Raw genomic sequence first — 21,842 nt, forward strand, 5'->3', positions numbered from 1 at the left:
GTTTCTTCCTAGGAAGAGAAAGACAACATGGGTATGCACTGCAGTACCCCATCCTTCTTCCAGAATGGATTCAGTTACTGCCATGCTCTGGCAAAGGAGCACAGCCAGTCCTCTCAAAGAACAGCATTAGAGCCAACAACTGCTGCTGGCAGGACCTGGCAAACAGGAACATCACTAGGGAATTTGAAAAGGGATTGCACTTCCCATTGGACCAGAGTGATGAGGACACACTGCACTGCTGGGATCATCATCACTGCTGTATCTTCTCCTTGCAGCCTTGGCCCCAGTAAGCACCTCAATGCTGTCCAGATTTTCAGGATCTACTGCCTATATTGCGCCACCAACACCAGCTGGATAAAAGAAAGCAGGTGATGTGGGAGTCATGTACTGCTAGGAAATGGGTGAGAGCTGTAAGCACGAGATGGCACTCAGAGGTGTTTGTGATTGCAAAGCCTCCTCTGACACAACACCCACAGAAAACATCCAGGATGGGGAGCTAGCCAGCTGGAGCTGTTTGCGTTGCAAACAGCTAGGAAGAAAAGGGTTATTGCACAGGGAGAAGCAGGTAGCTGGCTCCCCAGGAGAACAGATCGTGCTTTCACAGCTGAAGGCATTCAGTGCGATCCGGCACTAACCAGTTGTCCTTGCAGTAAACTGGGAACCAAACCCAGCAGTGGAAAGGGAACTGGCCACTGCAGAGACAAGCAATATTAATGAGAAGCAGTCCCAGGCAGAAACACAGTACTGTGATACATAATGACCTGAGCCTGAGGATACCGAAGCTCAGGGCACCATAAGGAGAAGAGTTATTCAGACAGACTCCCAGAAGATGACTGGGTTGAACCACCTCAGTTCTGGCAGTACCATCTATTCAAGAATGGAGGGCAGACAGCAGGCTGTTTCTCAGTGTCATGAAGATTGCTTCAGGATCAGGACTACAACATCTATCATTAGGCATGGCAGCTGACACATCCCTTTGCTTTCCTGGATCTTCCCCTGCCCGCCTATGCTTAGAGCAAAGCTGAAGAGGCAGACCTGACCTCCATTGAGGCTGGTGCAATGTCCCTGTCTCTGGATCAGGAATGGTCAGAATGATGTGCAAATTTTCTTCTTCAGCCTGGTTTTCAGAGATATCAATCATCTCTTCCTTTTGTCCTCATCATTCGATCATCTAATATTGGGGGTTTTTTCTGCTATTCAGTGAATTTCCTGACATTTAGAAAATGCAACAAGAAGTGTAAATTCTTACACTACAGTGCATTTTCTAGCCAGTAAGTTTATAAACCTAAAACCCCTTCTTTCTAGATGATATCAACTACATTTTTCCTTTGATTTGGTTTTGGTGTAGCGAGCTAAGAAATACGTTCTAAAGCTAACTCTGTCCAAGGAGTTGTATATATAAAGAAATAGCTGCAGTATTTAATCCTGAAAACAACACTCAAGAGGTAATACTATTCCTCTGACATATATTTGGAAAATATGAGATGAGATGAGATGAGATGTAAAGTCAAAGAGAAAGCTGAATGAGAGCATTCTCTACTACAAAGTCCAAAATACAAAGTAAACCAGGAATTCTCAGTTACAAAAAGAACAAAATTATAACAGCTTTATGTGTAGTTTAACACAACTAACTTCATTTATGACCTTGTACCAAATGATTTAACCCTAGTTTAACTGCTTTAGGAAAGTTAAATCTGGTCCAAGATGCTGTCAACTGGGCAAGACTGAGCTGATCGAAAGCTCTTACTGAAAGACATGGGAGTCCAGGAAACAGCAGAGCTAATCCCGGACTGCCTCACAATCCCTCTCCCTCCATTTTATTTTATTATTTTCACATTAGGACAATCATTTGACACACTCATTCAGAGGGTCTAACAGTTCCCACCATTTGTATTCTGTTGTCTTCTCGTATGTGTAAGCTTAAGGAAAGAAGGGAGAAGAGAAGGAAGACAAATATGAAGCAGGATTGTCTTTGTCTGCATTTGCACAGTGCCTGGCATAATACACTCTGGCCAGAATTAAGCTCCTAGTCCCACAAGGAATGAACAGTATTAAATTTAAACTCAGTAAGAAGTTATGTTCCAACTCTTCTGTTGCCACACTCTGTGGGCATTTTTTGCTCTACTTCCCTCAGTTTTTCGGTATCGGTTGCATAATTTCTGCTTTGTTTATTTGTTCTTTCTCCTCTCACACACTATTATTAAAAATTCTCTTTCCTTCTCCTGTATTTCCTAACTATTTCCTCCTACACACTCACATAATACAATATCTATGCAGTCTGGCTTTGTCTTGAGGATGTTTTTCAATTAAATAGCAAAATAAAAATAGCTTCACACTTCAATGCTTTTATGCTACTTCTACTTGCCACTTTACTGAAAGCACATTGGATTTTAGAACTCCAGTACTTCTATTGAAGTGTAAAACCAGTTTCTCAAACTTTCTGTATATTTATTACTCTGAAATGAGGCGCATTCAGCATCTAGATGCAAGTACAGTATAATTTTGAAAGATATATATATATAGGATTTTATTTCTGAGATGCAAGACCACCTTTCTCCCTATTAAAAGGCTAGAACTGTACATGTTCCCCAGACTCCAGTTATCCTGCACAACACCCATCCACTCCAGACAACTACAGTATGTAAGAAATTAACTATTTCATACGAATTTTGTATAACCTTTAACTAAAACGGGGAATAGAAACAGCTCCTTGAATGTTGCATTATCTGAATAAGAACAACACAGAATAGAGTGCCATGGAATTATGGTCAATATAGTCCATGAGCTATTTTAGTCACTAATCTATTATTCATTGCATTTTCATAGACAATGGGTTTTTATGGCTTAATAACAAATTCTCCAACTGGTTTGCCTACATAGGCTCTTGCCTGCATTTGCAGTTTCCCTCAGTAAGCCTGTACTATTTGCCAACAGTTTTTTGTCAAAACTAGCTCTGCTTCAGAAGTTGTCCTGAAATTATTAAGGATACACAGCTGTTCCTGCCAAGAGATTATTCCCAAGTGAAAATTACTGTTACCTGCCAAAACCCCTCTGAAATATGCATGTCCAGAACTCAAAAAGTGGAAAATTCTGCTATAAAAAATAAAACAATCCCACATTAACTGCAATTTTTTTATCTGCAATAGTTTACACATTTGCCTATATTCATTTACCAAAAGGCAGGAAACCTATTTTATTAATAAGCACCTTTTAAATTCATAGGCAGCTCTTACTTCTGACTCTTTGTTCACTTAGATTAAATTACAAATGACCTTTGGAAATATTGCCTGCCATTCAAATACTAATGACTCTCCCTGCTTGCTTTGGATAAGTAATTAAATTTGGGAAGATTACTTTTCTACCACTTACCTCCTGATGAGAAAACAAATCACCAGGAAGTCGTTCTAGAAATGAGGAGAGTGAAAACGATGATTTCTTTCCTTGCACATCAATAACTTTGAGGTGCTCTGGGGAAGGGCTCAAGAAGGCATAAAGTGCTTCACTCTGGCACAGTCTTTCATCAGAGAGTAATTTCTATGAAATAAAAATAATGACACATCACAACACAGCAACACATCAATTAAATATTTCTTGTTAAGGAACAAGATGTGTTGAGGCATCCAATAAAACTGATTAAGTCACAGCTCAGTGGTAGGGTGAGAAAAAAAAATCCCTATCTCACAAAGATACTTTAAGAAGCTAGCTCTAAAGTACTGGAACTAGTAAGAATAAAGCTTTTAATCTTACAACTTTCTTTTTTTATTAAAATTTTTCATTTATAAGAGATTTGTTGTGAAGTGTTTTAGCTGCAAGTGGCAATTAAAGGATTCATTATTTATGATTTCTTAATTAATCAAAGTTTAAATTAACTTACCACTAGAGGAATGGTTACTATCAGTCAAACTCATCTCAACTTCAGGAATTTTGGACAACTTTGACATTTATAGTGTCAAACCTTACGTCTGACCTATTTGTTCTAGGCTCTCTCTTTAGGCAATAGAGACACATCATGCTCTCAATTCTTCTGTTTAGATGTCTGTTGGTTTTGTCTCTGTTTTCTTACCTGCAGAAAGTTATTAAGCTGGTTCTTGGATTTCTCCATGAATTTCTGGTCAATGGATTTAAAGGGCAGCTTGCTGAGAGAAGGCAACTGAACTTTCTTTAATGACGGAAAACACTGTGTAGGAGAAGAGAGAGCTCAATTAACACGTATGCAGAGAAAAAGACAGGTGGTTCAGAAGGGAAAGGGAGAGACTCCCTTGTGCTCTCATCTCCCTTCCACACCCTTCTCAAGAAAACACCTTCCCTTTCCCACTATGGGCTGACACATCTACACCCTTTCCCTTTACACCACCATTATCTATCCTTTATCAGACAGAAAAGTTAAAGCACTATAAAAAGAATCCCAACTTTCTCACTTCCCAAAAGCTGTCATTTCTAATACTTCCCTAGAAGCCAGACACAAAGTCTAGTTCTTACAGCAGGCTCTTATGTGACAGTGCAGAGCTATTAAAAAAAATAAAAATGCCCTAGGGTATATTACTGTGTCCCACAGCCGTAGGGAGGAGGAGAGAAGATCCAGCAGGCAGGAATTGTGCAGCAAGATTGTTTTATTTAATTATTTTACAAACTCTTTTATAGACTTTTTTCTTCATAGTCTAATTGGACAAGGATCAGCCACCCCTTAGGGGTGATTGGCTAAAATCCTAAAACATCCATTGTCAAAATATTTTTCTACTATACTATAAACAAGACTTTTCAAGGCTGCAGGTATTGAATTGTTTACAGAACTCTGCTACCTCTTCTGAGAGAGAGAAAAGTCTCTCACGGACTTAGAAAATAGCAGGAAAATCCTTGCTAGCAGCATTTTTGTATCCACGCAGAGCATATACCATTTTGAAATGGGGTTAGCCCAGTAATACATTATTAAGGGGAAAAAATAATTGTAAACAAGTTTTATAAGCATCTGTCAGAGACCTGAAATATGCAGATAGAGATCTAGCTGTAAAGGGCTAAAAGCCGAAAGGCTGGCATTAAAATTGGCAGCATTAAATTTTTATCATTCTGACACATTTTAGCAATTTGTATCTTTTCCCTTCCATAGCCAGGATTCGTACCTCACTGAGTTTGCGGTGTAGGTTCTGAAACTCACTGAGCTTCCTGGGAACAGTCCAGTTCTTAGTTTCAGCTCCACCAACTTCTTGTAAACTCACCATGACAGAGTAACAGGGCACTTGTTCTCCATTCTCTTCTAAAACCTTGTGGGGAAAAAAAAAAACAAGGTAATCTCTGTTGAAAGTAAACAGTGGAACATTTGAGCTGCCAGATGACTGGGTTGCAAACTCAGTCATCAGTCCCACGCGTCTCTTGAGATTTGAAAGCTACATATGGAGCAATTCCCCTAATGAACTAACCTTCACCCAAAATGCTATCCCAGTCCTGAATCAGTCCTCCAGCTAACCACTATTACACCTTACATACAGTTTTGCAGCACCATCCACCAGCAAGCAAGTCTCCCTGACATGTCTTCTTCAAACAGCTGGGTGTATTATTTTGGTTTTTAAGGTACCTACCGTGTAGCTTTCTGATTGCTCATCAATACTCCATCTCTCCTATCTGCATTTACCTGAGCATTCTCCCTTTATTCCCACCCTCCCTTCCCAGTGCTCCTGCTGAGGCTCACCCACACACTGGGCACAGCAGCTCTGCAGCTGGGCCCTGTGACAGCTGGTGCTGTCACAGAGCAATTTCTCTGCTCACTTGAGCTGTTCTGCTTGCACAGTTTGTGGCATCCATGCAGTGTCTATTTCTGAGAGACTCACAACTTTACAAAAATACTAATGAATCAAACTACAATCCTCAGTCAGAGGAAGGAGAAGCAATTGACCACATTGTACAAATGGGAAAACTACAGCAAAGTTAAACAATTTTTCTTGAGACAATGGCAGCAGTCTGATCACACTATTTCTTAATTTGATATGAGGATTGACATAAGAATTTCATCCTTATGTCCTATTGGTAGCAAATTTTTGTTTACTTATTTTGAGGGGACACCCAAATTGATTATGAAAGGCAAATAAGGGAAATGCATAAAATACTTGACTCTTGTCAAGACTAGAATGCTTGTCTTTATATACATGCAAATAACAAAAAGGTAACTATAAAATACCACTCCCAGTCTTTTTGAGCAAAGTTGTAACTTTAAAGCTTTTTTTAAAGAATATTTAACTAATCTAATTTAAAATTTATATAATTATGATACTTTTTCTGAGAAGCCTGTAGAGATCTGACAACACAATACTATTGATGAATAACTTGACAAGCAACTACATCACCATTGTAAAAGCCATGAGGCTGAAATGTACCTTCATATTTTTAAGCTATTCAGAGCTGTACATTGGTAATATTCCCTGTGATGCATTCCTCATAAAGCTGCACATGGGCCACCAGGAAGCCAATTCTGAGGCCCATATTTCACATATCTCTGTCAAAAAGCTGCAGCAGCACTCAGACAGAATACAAAGCACCAGCCTCAATGCCTGAAAATGTGCCTGGTTCTCAGTGCAGCTATTTGGAGAAGTGCCTATCTCCTGCCAGACTACTGCAGAAATAGATGCTTGAACAGCCTCCAAGATGCAGGTCAGAGAGACATGGCACAGAAGAACTGGGATCGTCTGGGACAGTCCCTGCTAGATTGGATCAGTGCTTGTAGGTGACTCACAAACACCTTCTGGCTGTCATTTTTGAATACTGGGAGATCAGTGCTGAAATTGCTGATTTGAGTCATGCCTATGGTTCTCCATGCCAAATTTGTTCCCAGGGCAGGGATTTGCACGTGTAGGGTCATCTGAACTGTAATTGTCAGGAGAGAGTCATCCCTCTAAAAGCACATTCTCAAAGTGGGAGCATTTAGTACTCCTGCTTCAAGTTCGGGTCTATGTGCAAAATCATCTAAATTCCAATTACTAGATGTAGATACATTACAGCTTTTTTTCAATTGCCCTCAAATACCCTCATATAAATACTGAAAGTGTTCAGAATCTTCTTAAGAATGCAGAATTTTTTACCAACTTATGTACTTGTGAATTTGTTTTTCCAAATTAATGAGTCAACTGGAAAACACAAAAAAGGAATGTTAGGAGGTCTTCTAAACCAGGAGATCTAGTCCTCTGCTGTTAACAGGCACCATCTCGTACAACTATCATGGAATTCAAACTAGAGAGCCCTATTCCTCTGATTCTCCCTTTTGCTAAGTTAAGCAAACAAAAGTGCTTTCAGAACCACTGCTCATGGGAGAAGATCCTCATTTAAATCCACCCTTCTCAAGGGACACGGCCCAGCACCTGCAAAGCAGCTGTACCACTTCCTCATCTTGAGTGGAAACTCCCCTCCTAATGTATTCAAGGGTTGCATTTACCCTTGACAGACCTGCAGCCCCTCAGGATGAACTGCACATCTGACAAGCCACCAGCTTACCTACTGCTTCCAGCCAAAAGGTGCTCCAAGGGTCACAGCCAAAGCCCAGAGTTCCTGATGAACACCAAACCTTGCATGCCCCACGATGAGACTGCACTGCGCTTCTAATGCTCCTACACAAAAAATCATCCAGCTTTTTCCCAACCTTCCTAACCCTTTCCTAGCCCTGATTTCAGGTGCTGCCTGTACAGTGCCAAGTACAGGGGGAAATCACTTCCCTCTTCCTGCTGGCCACACTACTGCAGATACCATTGGCCTCCTTGGCCACCTGGGCACACTCCTGGCTCATGTTCAGACAGCTGTCAACCAGCACCTCCAAGTCCTTGTCCACTGGGCAGCTTTTTAGCCACCTCTTGCCCAGGTGTGTAGTGTAGTAACAACAAGAAATATGCAATTTTTTTCACCTTATTCAGATCTAAAAACTCAATTTCTTATGAAAACAATACATTTTTTAAAAGATGTTATGTTCTGAAACAGTCTCTCTTTGCACAAGGGAGACAGAATGTCTGCTACAATATTAAATGACACAAGGCAAAAACCATTAAAGCAAGCAGAGCAAGTTAGGTTATTTAGCTCTAAGTTATACACCTGTAACAGGGAAGAGAGTCACAGAATTACACAAGTTATGCTAGGCCCCCTCATTCTGCATGTTCCTACTGTATTTTTCAACCTCTACCAGTCAGCCAAAACACTGAGTCTTCAAAATAAGTTTTATCAGAAATACCAGCTACCAAAAGACACCTGGAGATTATACCATTTACACTGATTTTTTTAAAATATATATAGTTCACACACACAGACCTAGTATATTTAAATGACTCAAAACTATGAAGAATGAAAGATTCAAACAAGCATCTGGACATGTTTTTTTTTCAAGACTTAAGTAACTATTTTTTATGCATTCTCTGTTAACTGATGTAGTAGATCAGTTTAAAAGGTCAATGACTAGCTATTACACTTCCAGCTCAAGATCTATAGCAAAATTTACTTTTACTAAGCTTTTCTGCAAGACAATAGGGCCAAGTTTTTCTGTCTCTAAAATCACAGGTTCTGGGATTCTGAGATTAGCAACAACATATTTTGGAGATAGAAAGACAATGTCACCTACTCATGCCCCCTGAAATCATCAGCTGCAGCTAGAATATTCCCAAGCAATTAATTAACATAGATAATTACAACACCCATGCTTTCTCCAGCCTACCCTTTGAAGCATAGAGCTGCAAACAGAGCAATTAATGCAGGCCTACATTTAATTACAATCCAGTACTACTGATAAGTTATAGCTAAGGCAGCAAGTAATGAAAAGCCTCTTCCAACCTCCCTCTACTTTAGCCAAACCACCTTCTCCTCTGATAATGACAGAGATGCTGAGCAGTTGTATTTGGTTACATATGTGCAGAAAGCTGCCATTCTCCAGTTTTTCTGCACACAGCATTTACCAGATTTTAAAACCAGGTTTCAAAAGCTACAAATAACTCTTAGAAGACAAGAACTTTTCAGTTCTCAATAGTGTCACCTGCAAACAGCATTGAAACAAAACCAAATCCAAATGTTTCCACATGAAGAATTTGGTTTTAAAAATAGCACCTTACATTTTTTGACCTGTTGGATTTATTTCTTCTTTTACAATGACTTTAACTGTTGACAGAACTATCACTGTCTTGCAAGAGCTTAAGACACAACCAGATAAACTCCACAGCATAGATTTTTTTCTCCAACAAAGTTACCTCAAGAAAACTATTTATATTCATTTCAGGAACATTTTCTTAATGGCATACAAAGGCAAGCCAGTAGAGGCCAAATTAATCTTTAGTTCTCTGTAGTGATATTGTCAAGAAGATTTCTTATGTATGTCAGCCTGCACTTACTACATAACAAGTATTCACTGAGTTCCCTTTATAAGTGTTAATAGAGACCCAGAAGATGGTAATACTTCTTGTTTTCATCATAATTTTTTTACATGCATTCTACAATTGTCTGCCTATGCCCAAATGGAACAGCAGAATGAGACAAAAAAGTAACAACTTCTTCAACTTACAGATATAAAGCACTTTCTTTCTGGGCATGCAAGTCCCTTGAAACTGTACAGCCATTAAATACAATAATACAAACCACAGAAAGTGTAAATACTGCATCTTTGAGACATAGCAGAGACACAACTGCACCCAAGTGCAATAGCATGGTAATATAGGAGGAGACAGTTCTCATGAAAAACGGTGCCCCTAAGATAGCAAATTACCCAGTACCAAAACTTGTTTATGTACATGCAGGTAATTTTTATAACTCCATTACAGCACTGTCTGAGGAATGGAAACTTTGAGTATGCATCACAGTAGCCACTGGGGAAACAGAAGAGGAGTTCAGAAGAGGTTAGGGTTCTTTCCCAGACAAGTAATTATGTATAAACAGGCATAAGGAAAGTATCTACATATTTTTCTTCTGCTTTTCATGCAAGTTTGAATAGACCCAGAAGATAGAAAAGCCAGAAAAAAATCCCATACCTCTCCTGAGACAATGAAGGCTTTCCACATGCCAAGATTCTCACACCACCAGTCTGTTCTTGCAATGTGCAGCTGAAGGTCACTGTGCTCTCTCTCCATCAGAGTAATTTCGTCCTTCAGCTTAGAAACAATCTGCAGAGAAAAGTTTATTCATTACAATTGGTAGGAAAAAGCCAGTGCAGCACACAAGCTTCATGTCTTTAGGGACACTGTTCAGAAAGAAGAAAAGGTACAAAAGCAGGGGGAGAACAATTCACATGGACAAAAAAAAAAAAAAATCACAAGTGAGGGAATCGATGATGCCTCAAACTTCTGGAGTACACAGCAATCTTAAAGGTCAACTCTCACCTTAAAATAAAACACAAGTTAGAACTACACACTAGTGTCACAATACCAGCATAAAAGACACTTGAGATAGGATTCTATATTACCCACAGTATGTTTTATGGGAACCTGAAATTGCTGTTAATGAACTGTACCTTACTGAAGACATCTTTATCATTTTCAGGTGCACATCATGTGACTGAAGAACCTGGGAATAGACTTCATTTCTAGGAATTCAACTATGTTAGAAATCACTCCAAATCATCCCTCGGGTCTGGGGTTTTTTATCCCTTAGCTCGAGGAAGTCCGTCAGAGCTGCCGCTGCAGATGAGGGAGTTGTGCTGACCCCTCAGAGCCAGCAGAGGGCCCAGGAGCTGACCAGCACATCCCTCCGGGCAGCGCGGCAGGAGCGGCCGGCACCGGAGCGCCCGGCACCGGACACGGGATGCCCGAGGGTAATACGGGCACGGCAGGGCAGAGAGGCGAGGGAGAAACACGCCTTGCCACCGACAAAGCAGCAAAACCATGGGAGAGTGGTCGTTATCCCATGGCCAACAAAGCAATATAAATCAAATTCACAATTTTAGTTACAACAACTTTAAAATATGGGGGAAAAACCAATTAAAACTAAGCTCTGATTTCACCTTCTATTTAACAAGTTGACTGAAATAACCGTCTGACCCCATCCAAAATGTGACAACTGGATACTACACAAACATACACATAGTCAAAAAAAAAAAAGGAAAATCAAACAAGACCTGAAGACACTAAAGGTACGTACCTTTTTGTCGGGTTTTGGTGAATTACAAATGGAATTTAGAGCCTGTTTCTTATACTCAAGCTTGTCATTTAGCTGGCGAAGCTTATTTACAGCATAACTGGCCTGTTCATTAATTCTTGTGCTGCACTCTTCAGTAGCTTCTTCACAACCTTGGTTCTAGGAATAGAGGATGGGGGTAATTGCAACATTAATATGCAAAAAGAGACAGTTATTCATAGAATGATAGAATGGTTTGGGCTGGAAGGGACCTTAAAGATCACATAGTTCCAGTCTCACTGCCATGGGCATGGACACTTTCCAGAGCCCCATCCAGCCTGGCTCTGCCAGGGATGGGGCAGGAGGTGGGTTATTGTTCGCTCCATAAGCTTTTTACATACACGAACACTTTTTGATATAGATTAAAATATAGGTATAACAGATATTCCAACCATCAGATCTGACATGAAACATCACTCTGTTGTAAAAAACCAAACCAAAACCCCCAAAAGACAAGGCCTCATTACCATTTCTACTACAGTTTTTTGGCATCTCATGCCAACTGTGTAAAATGACCTTCAAGCTAAGACTTTAAGGTAAATGAGAGGTAGAATTAAAGTTTGTTTTAAAAGCAAAAACAGCTTAATAGTCATGATCAATGTTCAGAGCCAGATAGAAAAGCAAATACTTAGCACTGAGCAGAAAGATAATGAGGATGGGGCAGTGGGGAACAAAACCAAAAAACCCCCACATTTCTAACAAGCAGTCCTGCCTCCCACAAACCTTCACGAAACAGATTTGTCATCCGGCAGAACAATCTAACCCAAGTCCTTTAGCTTTCTACACAGATTTTACTGCTGTTTTTAGAAGTGTTAATAAAAATGTGTTAAAAGCACATATGCCTTACCCTAAATTCATAAATCATTTTCATATATTCATTCAGACAAACCAATAGCTTTTTCCATCTTGTGTACTACAGGCATGCAAAAAATAGAAAACTTCACACCTTTCAGTGACATTCTCTTTAACATCTTCTGACATATAGCTCAGCTGCCCCTTTCTTACTGTACTTCCCCAAATAGACATGAAGACTTTGAGATCTAGCAAGCAGCACTCAGCTTTTGCTGTTACCATGTTCAAAGATCTTTGAGGTCTGTTTGTGACTGAGTAGATCTAAATTTATCTGTGGGAAGCTGAGTCTATTCTCATGAGCAGGGGTTCCGTGTTATTTAATGATATTGCAGCTAAGTAAACTGTATCCTTATATAATGAACAAAAAGCTAACAGAAGGAACTCTTATACTCTCGTAAATTCTGTGAGTTTTAGAGGAGAAAATCCTACTGTAAATTCCATAGTATCTTATATCTTATTAAAAAAAGTCTGAGAAGAGACAACAGTAGCAGCAATAATTAATCTCCTTAGCATGATCCGCAAACATAATGCAGAAGTCAGGAGTTCTAGGCTAAGAAATTCATGCCCTTTTCCAGTTCTGCATTTGCCTTCTACGTGGCTGAATAATAACCCATTAGCTCTATGCCCTGTCCTTTCTTCTGTCTATTCTGCATGGACTGTAAACTCCTAGGGTCAGAAACTTGCCTCCAAGCATGTGTACAGACCTCAGCTCAGAATGTTGTCTTCTCCTGGCACTACAATATTATAAATAATAATAATTAACAATATTGGGTGTTATTTAAAATGTTAATGTAAAGAATCATAAAAAAACCCCAAACCTTACACTTTTTGGGAAGTATGGAGGTAAAGAAGGAATCAAAAATGCTATTTTCAATACAGAAGAATTAAAAGTCTTTTCTTATGAAGTTTAGTGCTAGCAATCAAAGAATTGCAATTAATTACAAATCAGTGAGGCTGTGCTCCCAGAGGTAGGCTACATGGTTTCTCTCTCATTAACTTTTCAGACAGTTAAAGCAAAAACCACTGCTGAATCACCAGGTTTATCACAAAAATGCTAGAATTACAAGATCAAGTAACCTGTATCCAAAATACCAAGTTTATCAAATAAACAAGCAATTCACTAAAAGCTGAGATCATAACAGATTGTGCTGTCTTCCCCTGACTGGTAAACTGATAATGGTTTCCATTTCTGTGAGTGACGTAGAACACAGACGTCAGGCTTATTTTAGTGATCTGACACGTGCAACACCAATGCAATCAACAGAGCCTCTCCTCAAAGAGCTGGATGCAAGCACAGCCTACTTCTGTATTTCTACTTGTGACATTTGTCCAAGTAAAAATACTTGGAGGTTTGTGGTGGTTTGTGAAGGTTTGTCCTGGAAACAGAAGGTGGAAACAGACTGGGAAGAAGAAAGAGCTTGTTCCACTTGCAGAAGAACCAGCAGTCTGGCCCTTTCCAGATTCCTATCTTGTGACTTGATTTTCTCATGTTTAATCAGGACTCATCCTTTTGTCCTCACTTCCATGAATGCACGAGATCGCTTTTTATCTATTTAGCTATAGCAGTGAAATTTACAGAGAAGTAACACTGGTGATGCCCACAGTGCCCCAGGAAGTGAGGACACAGACCCAAAATCCAAACTAAACCAAAACCAATCCATATTTGCTAACAATATGTATCCCTCCAGAAACATCCAATTTCTAGGCTGTCGTTTCCTACACACAGGGAGGACAAAACCCCACAAACTTATTAGCCACTACTGCATTTTCACCAACATTTGAAAGAACACGGGAAGCTTCAGAAAGAATTTCTTATAATTTGCTTTCACCTCAAAGACCCTGAAGCATGACACAGCACCATAAGAATGGCTCTATCCAAGAGACACTCTAGCAGTAAAAAAAAACCTACTTTGCATTGTTAAAAGCAGACTTGGCAATATATTAGTCTTTAAGGTTTCATGGCTGACCCAGGCTTCATATCTGGCAAATACATATCTCCAAGGACTCAGAGGAAGGACAGATGATGCTGATGCCAAAAATCTAATTTTTTGGCAGCTACAGTAGATGTTATCAGAGTACAGCTAGCCCTAAAGTGTTGTGTCAGTTTTCTCAGAGAAATCATTATCTGTTAGACTCTGAATAAAGCATATGAAGAAATTAGAAAGCACAACATTTAATGTTTTAGGAATTTCTGGACAAAACTTAAGAGCCATTGTGCAAAGTCTCAGTGATTACAAACACAAGGACACAAAGTCTTTGAAGTACCTACCACCATCAGCACAGAGCTGAGTCAGCAGTGAGAAAACTAGAAAACACATCTTGAATATTTTGTCAAGGAAAAGAATACAGGGAAAAACAAACACTGAAAAGAATACAGCAAGCTCTAAGAGTACATATTGCAAGTAATTTACTTATAACTGTTCATCTCTGCAGATTTGCTGATATGCAGACTACAAAGACTAGAACAACTCATCTACAGAAATTAAAGACATTAAAGCAGTAAATACAAAAGCCTTAGGTTCTGGAAAAATTTTTTCTAAATAGCAGAATGTAAATCAGCACTTCTGGATTCTGCTTATTTGTTTATTTAGATCCAGTTTTAGACAAACTGCTACATTTCATTGAGTTCTGAGCAAGTTCACATGTAAAATGAAAACATCCATGCTGATCTGAAGCAGCAGCCTGACTGACAGAGGCACACAATAGTCTGAGATGTGCTCTTGTCAAAATGTTCTTGTATAAACGCAACACAAGTTCCCCTGACATGACTGAGTTAGACAACCCAAGGAAAAAACCTGCCCCAAGAAGAGTTGCCACTGGCTTATTGCTTATGACATTTTGAATGCTCTGTTTTAGTATTCAGAGTTCCTGTGCTAGATTTATCTTCCAACAGGGTCTATTAATTTATTCAATTAATTAAAAACACTAAGATTATATTTTACATTGCTTTTTCTTCTCTTTTATGCAAAATACCTATTTAGTACCTAGGGAATGCACGGGAGACAGGGACAATGTCTGGGCAAAAACCTACTGATGTTTCAGTGAGATTTTTTTCACTCAAAAGCAGAGCAGCTGAGCTTGTATAAAGTATGTTTTGCATTCTCTGTTTCCAAGGAGCATAATGAAAGATGTGAAATGCAGGTGGCTTAGGAATCTGAAGTACCTACTTTAACTGATTTAAAATTTAAATAGTCTGGAGTTTTGTACCATTTTATTTCAAAGAGCATGTAAACATACAAGTTTTACCAGATGAAACTACAAGAGTGATAATATTTATAAATAAATGAGAAAAAAAAGAAGAGTAGTCCAAAGCTGAAGGACAGAAGATGCTACTACACGCTTCTCTTGGGACAGTCTCTCAAATCACTTTAAGTAACAGTGAAAGAAAAGTGAAAGTCTGAAAGTGAAAGAAAGTCTGTGTGACTCACCACTTCATCTTTGTCCTCAGGAGTTAGCTGAGCAGAACTTCTTTCTTCCTCCTTTTTGACTGATCTCTCATATAAATCACTGACAATGAATGAGGGGTAGTATCTGTCTTTCAGAGTTTCATAAACATCTGCCTGAATTCTGTAGAATACTTCAATGCCTTTATTTCCCACAAGACTTTGCTGTATTTCCTTATAAAGGGATTTTTCCACAGGTATTTCTCTGCTTTCCACAAAAAATTTCTGATAAATTTCACTCACCAGTTGAGGTATTTCAGCCTAGGAAGCAAGGGAGAGGGCGGGAGAAAAGAATAATGAAAAAATACTGAAAATATAAAGATGACTCAGGACCCAGGTGCATAATTTGAAGGATAATCAAGCTAATTTCCTAGCCAAATGTATGAGAACACATCTGTAAACCTTTTACTGAGATTGAGCATGCTGCCTGCCTGTGCACCTCTGCTAAGCAATCAGTTTTACAAGTTAAGTATTGATATTTGTCAAGTGAAGAAACAGGTGTGCTCTAAAGTTGCCAGAGCTTCCGCACCCACTCTTTTAAACCTATGTTCCAAATGCTGGCATTAAAAGGAAGGGAAGTGTTAGAGCAACAGTGTGGTCACCATTTTAAATTCAGATTGTAAAGCTCAGCTGTATCAGCTCTCCTGTCTTCTGCTGAATAGAATCAACTCACTTTATACATGATTATAATTAATTTGCATGGGAAAAAGAAAAAAAAAAAAAGAAAGAAGAGGAGGAAAAAAGCACAACTGAAGAGCCATTTACCAGAACAGGAGGCTGGGTATTTTTACTGAGCACAGTAAAGTGCACAGGATTGAACTTTGCATTAATGAACAGGAAAGAGAGAAGGTAATGCAGCACAGCCCACGATCAGCTCCCTAAATTACCATCTCCCTAAACTGAACAGAATTAAAAAAGGTTTTTCCACTCCCTTAGTATGGCACAATGTTCTTACCTGCCTCATCTGACAATATCACAGCCACATGACTGCAGGACACTACCTTTCTGTAAGCTGCCCCTGTAGTGGCAGATATATCCATAGCCATATGTATATACATATTGTTTTGAATGGGAAGAGAGAAATCAGAGCTGAGAGGTCATAAAATGATTTACAGTACCTTTTCCAATCACGAGCAGTTTGCAAATCAAAACTGATTTACAGAACTCCCTTCACAGTGCCTGGCAAACCATTTTTATCAACACTCTCTAGCTTGAGTTGGTTGTTAGTCATTTCTTCAGATTGTGTTAATGGTTCACTGGTACTCATGCCCTACAGTTTGTGTCTCTGTTTACAGGAAGTTTTGTGTTTTCCAATTGACTAGAATCTTTATACATAAGAGAGCAGTAAAATTACAGTGAACAAAAAGTTAACCAATATCAATAATGAAATCTGTATTTCATGCTAGCGTGAATCTTGAAGGTTTAATTGTTTTCCCCAAAATCCACCACACTCCTCACGAACAGCAAGTTTGCCCTCTAGAAATTCTTGCTCCGCACCATTGCTTCTGGATACCTGTTGCAACTTTACATGATATTCCCTATCCTTGTTTCAGGGTTCTAACTGCTACTTTGTTGTAGCCAAAATTACAATGCAGCATTGTTTCTTCCCTCTATCAGTAGCATGGAGTTCCTGGAGAAACTTAGCTACTACAGGTTAGGGAGAGGTCTTTTAAAGCAACACCTTTCTTCCGAAAGGATTTTAAGAACATAAATACACTTTCACTGTTTTGGATTGAATGTGCTACCTGTAACTGGCAAGATGAGTAGTTTATGTACAGACTATCCAGTTGGAATGTGCTTCTGGCTTTTACGTGAACTGGTACAACTAAAGCCAATGCATTACTTCACGTTTTTGCTCTGGTGGAGGGGGAAATAATTCTACTACTTTTGCATATCAAGTATTCCTTTTAACACCTGTTGTTACACCAACCAACAATAAATCATCATAACAGCCCACAAATTTTAATTGCAATATTATCCTCAAATATTGAAATGAAGCAGTTAAACTCAAATTGCTTACCACTCATCCTATGCTATTGATATTTTAAAAACATAAAGACATTTCCTAACATCAAGATCACAACGAACAGTGTCATCAATGTACAAAGCCACGTAGGCTTGCAATTTCTTCCACCTTGTTAGCAGTCTTCAGATTCTCCACAGACTCCCAAAGGCTGATCAAAGCCATCTTGTCCATCCTTTCCATGTAGATCCGGAAATGCTCTCGGTATGAAGGGTTGGCCAAAATTTCTTCAAACTGAAGAATCTGAAGAAGGGAAAACTAAGAATAAAAACTGGGAAAATGCCTAACTCAAGCTCCTTTCCATCCCTTATAGGGAAAAGCTTTTCACTATGCATCCCACAAACGTGTCCTAGATTCAACTACACAGACCTCCTACAGTAATAGTTTTGCTTCATTAAAAAAAAAAACAAGACTTTTAAGTACTTAGAAGATAAATTCACCTGTGCTCTTATCAGATAGTAAATACCTCCACATCTTTCTGATCAGGATACATTTCAAAGGACTCATGAAGGCATTTCAAGTCACTCATGAAATGCTATTATCAAAAATTTAATTTCCAATGTTCCTGCAAAGCAGAGGAGCCCAGCTGAAAGCTAACTCATCTGTTCTTTACTTGTTTCAAACACCAGCAGTTTCCATACCACAGCCCACAGAGCTTTGAGATGTATCTCAATTACTCCCAGGGACACAGAAAAAGAGGTAATACCTTGGCAGCTAGGGCATTTGGTGGCCAGTTCCTACTGTTATTGAAAAACATCTATCAGAAATGCAGTCAGGAATGAGTATGTTCTGTGATATAATGCTCAGGACTTTTTCTGAGAAGAGTGAGGTGGGTGTACATCAGGCAGAAAAGGAAATGAAACACAGACTTCCCATACCCACGCAGATGCTGCAGCCATTAAGAGGTTGCATTAAAAAGCCATTATCACCTTATCCTCTACTATTTTTGTGAATCCAGGCCTTTTCTATGAGATAAACACCTGAAAACAAAATACCTCCCTGACAAAATGATCAGAACTTCCCATACTGAATAAAATGAACAACCTTGTCTTCCTCTGAAAAATTGGGACCAATTTTCCAAATACCTCATCAAAACCAAGCAACCTTTTCTTTCCAACCCTTCAGTCTTGCAGCTGAACCAGTTTTCATGTCGCTTATTTAGTTCCATTACTTATATCACCAGGAATCCAAATACACCACCCAGGGTAGTCTTACCCTCTTGCTTTGTTTCTCACAGATACCAGTCAACTCACACCTTTCTCTTTGGAAAGAAAAGGTGGTCCTTAAGCACTGGGGCAATGAGTCTTCCTATGACTTTACATTTTTTAGCAAAGTTATTTGGTACAGAGCAAGAGGTGAACTCTGAGATTGAGGCATTAATAATTTCTCTAATACGTGTTTTCTGATACCTAATAATAATACAATTCTAGTCAGCATCAGAATACCTCCCTCTCTGGGAAGTCTGCTTGTTTTCCTAAACCTAGTACCTGTGAAACTCTACAACCAACATGTAGGAAAAAGTTTCCTGGTCTCAAGCTACACGTGAGGAAACCACCTACATGGGCATATACACAACTACTGGCATGAAATCAATGCCTTAACGAACCAAGCTAAACGTGGTTCTTTAACAACAGCAGTCATCTATGTTTTGTCTGAAACAGCTCCCCCAAATCTTGGGCAGTGTTTAAGTAAATTATGTTTGCCTCATATGAAATGTTTACATTTTCAAAGTTCCTCTGTGACAATCATATGCCATTCTTCTCTTTATCCTTTACAATACAAATATCTTCTGGACATAACTTTGCTCTTAGCTTTAAAACTATTTACATATATGAACATCTGCCTTTGAGAGCTCACTCTATAAACCTCACTGAACAGCAGAGAGTACCTTGTTCAAGCTAGGCTTAATAAAGAAATGGTGTTCAGGCTGTCAAAGAGAACAACATGTGGTTTAGCCTCATTGCTGTGCATCATCATATTTTCTATTCAGTCATTTTACCAAGGACAGTGATTTAAAATACAAGTGTAAGAGGGTCTTCCAGCCCCTTGAATAGATGTCTTCCCCATCTCAGGGACTGTCAGCTCTGTAAATAATAGCAGTTAGTAAGTCATAGCATGGAGCTTGTGCTGTCACTTCTTAAGTGAGAGGTCACCTTGGTCTCTATGCCTCTATTATCCAAGGTATACCCACTCTGGCTGCCAGCAAGGAGGGTAGCTAACAAACAACACCCTGTCAAAAGTAACTGGGGGTACATGCTGCTGCAGGGAGCAAGGCAAGTGAAACCATCTCTCCCACCTAACAAAGGGCCCATTACACCAGTGCCCCATGGTAATCAAAGCAGTGGTGCCTAGCAACAGTGTTACACAAACCTCCTCATCGATACCTCGCAAACTAGAACACTTTAAAAAATAAATTAATGGGCAGAAAAGCTTATTCTCTTGCAATAATGAGACTTCTCAAATGTTTTCTTGATTTTTCTTTAAGTCTGGATTATCCTGGAATTATTAAATATGTTCCAGGTGCTGTACTAAAAACATTATGTTACAGCTTCAATGCCAGCAATAATAGAGATGAGAGTGTTTTAGTTTTGAGGTGAAGATCATAAAATGCATGTGTGCTGGTTTTGGGTGGGGTAGAGTTAACATTCTTCAGAGGCTGGCAGGGGCTATGTTTTGGATTTGTGCTGAACACAGGGTTGATAACACAGAGATGTTTTTGTTACTGCTGGGCAGGGCTTACACAGAGCCAAGGCCATTTCTGCTTTTTGTACTGCCACACTGGTGAGGAGACTGGGGGTGCATGGGAGGCTCGGAGGAGACACAGCCGGGACAGGTGACCCCAGCTGACCAAAGGGATATTCCAGACCATATGGGATCATGCTCAGTGTGTAAACTGGGGGATCTGCCCAAGTCACTGTTATGTGTGATGGGGCACTGCTCTCCTGGAGATGGCTGAACACCTGCCTGCCCATGGGAAGCATGGAATTAATTTCATGTTTTGCCTTGCTTGTGTGTGTGGCTTTTGCTTTCACTATTAAACTGTCTTTATCTCAGCCCATGAGTTTTCTGGCTTTTACCCTTCTGATTCTCTCCCTGATCCTGCTGGTGGGGGAGTGAGCTGTGGGACTGTGGGCTGTGTGGGACTTGGCTGCTGCCTGGGATGAAACCACCACAGTCCTCTTTGGCACCCAACTATTCTGTGGAGTTTCCTTCCTTTTACAATTTAAAGAAGAAGTTCTGCAGTAATTTGTAATCCTCAGCAAAAGATCATTTTATGATTCAGTATCACCATGGATTAGAGCACAAAATTCTAAGCTATGTTGGCACATATGCAGGCACTAGGGCATGTGTACACCCTCAAATCTAATATCCAGTTAGCAGATATAATCTTAGAATTATCAGCCTCCACAGCAACCCTTCAAATCCTGTTAACTCGAGAGCAGCTTCCGGGTTTGGAAAAACCAGATGCTTTGCTGTTGCCACAACAATTCCCTGCTTCAATAGGAATGTAACATATATCACAGCTGGTCACAGGCTCTGCCTAAGACTAGGAAAGGGTTAGGTTTTTCTATTTTTTTTCCCTGAGTGGGGTGCTTTGACCAGCATCCCTAGCATGAGTACACAGAAGAGACTTGGCCCCGGCCCTACCGAGCAGAGACTTGATCTTGTTAAATCCCAAAAGAGTCATAAACTCTCTCTGGACAGAAGCATAGAACAACTAGTTCATTTAGGTCTGCACAGGCACCAGGCACAGATTAGATGCACTGTTTCTTTGCATTTCTTTGCAACACACCAGATTCCCATTCACTACAACCACATTGACCTATAATGAACAACCCAAATAAAGCTGGTTACAGCACCACAGATGGTTGGGATGAACAGCATTTGAGTCACTAGAGGAAGCTTTCTGCTGGGATAATGGCATACAGTCAGACTGCGGGACTTCTGGTTGCTGCTTTGGATTTTTTCCCTTTTATTTGTAGAAGCCAGGAATAAGTGGAATGCAAAAACCAATACTGATAAATATCTTTTTCCATGTTGCATTTAAAAAACCCTTAACTAATGCTTTGTCTGTATATTGACTAAAATTTAAGCCTGTATTCATCTTGTTACGTTTTAAAAAGAAGCAAGTGATCAGAAGACTGTCTCTTTCACATACAGCAGTAGCTGAACTAAATGCAATGGTTATTTAAGTATCAGGAAGTATACTAACCACATAAGGTACCTGACTATTTTACTGCACATACACTAATGTAAAAATCCCTGCCTTGAGACTCACATGTTCACAAACATACCTCTGTCATAAGAAAACCCATCACCAGGCAATAGGGTGACAACAATTGGATCTTGTTTTCTTAATATTCCCAAATTCTGTACTGTGATGTATCCTGACATAACATGATCTT

The 21,842-nt window shown here is 39.5% G+C and overlaps 1 protein-coding gene across 1 annotated transcript in view; it reads right to left on the minus strand.

Moving 5' to 3' along the window:
- Positions 1-21,842, minus strand: part of SNX25 (sorting nexin 25) — a 70,295-nt gene that overhangs the window by 6,167 nt on the left and 42,286 nt on the right. Inside the window, exons 7-13 of the mRNA XM_017744304.1 lie at positions 17,548-17,679; positions 15,399-15,674; positions 11,083-11,238; positions 9,978-10,109; positions 5,118-5,258; positions 4,064-4,177; positions 3,310-3,534 (exon numbers count right to left, since the gene is read on the minus strand). Coding sequence (XP_017599793.1) covers positions 3,310-3,534; positions 4,064-4,177; positions 5,118-5,258; positions 9,978-10,109; positions 11,083-11,238; positions 15,399-15,674; positions 17,548-17,679 — 1,176 coding nt within the window. The remainder of the gene's footprint in view (positions 1-3,309; positions 3,535-4,063; positions 4,178-5,117; positions 5,259-9,977; positions 10,110-11,082; positions 11,239-15,398; positions 15,675-17,547; positions 17,680-21,842) is intronic.

The sequence above is a fragment of the Corvus brachyrhynchos genome, unplaced genomic scaffold, assembly GCF_000691975.1.
Source record: "Corvus brachyrhynchos isolate BGI_N302 unplaced genomic scaffold, ASM69197v1 scaffold17, whole genome shotgun sequence".
Taxonomy (NCBI): Eukaryota; Metazoa; Chordata; class Aves; order Passeriformes; family Corvidae; genus Corvus; species Corvus brachyrhynchos.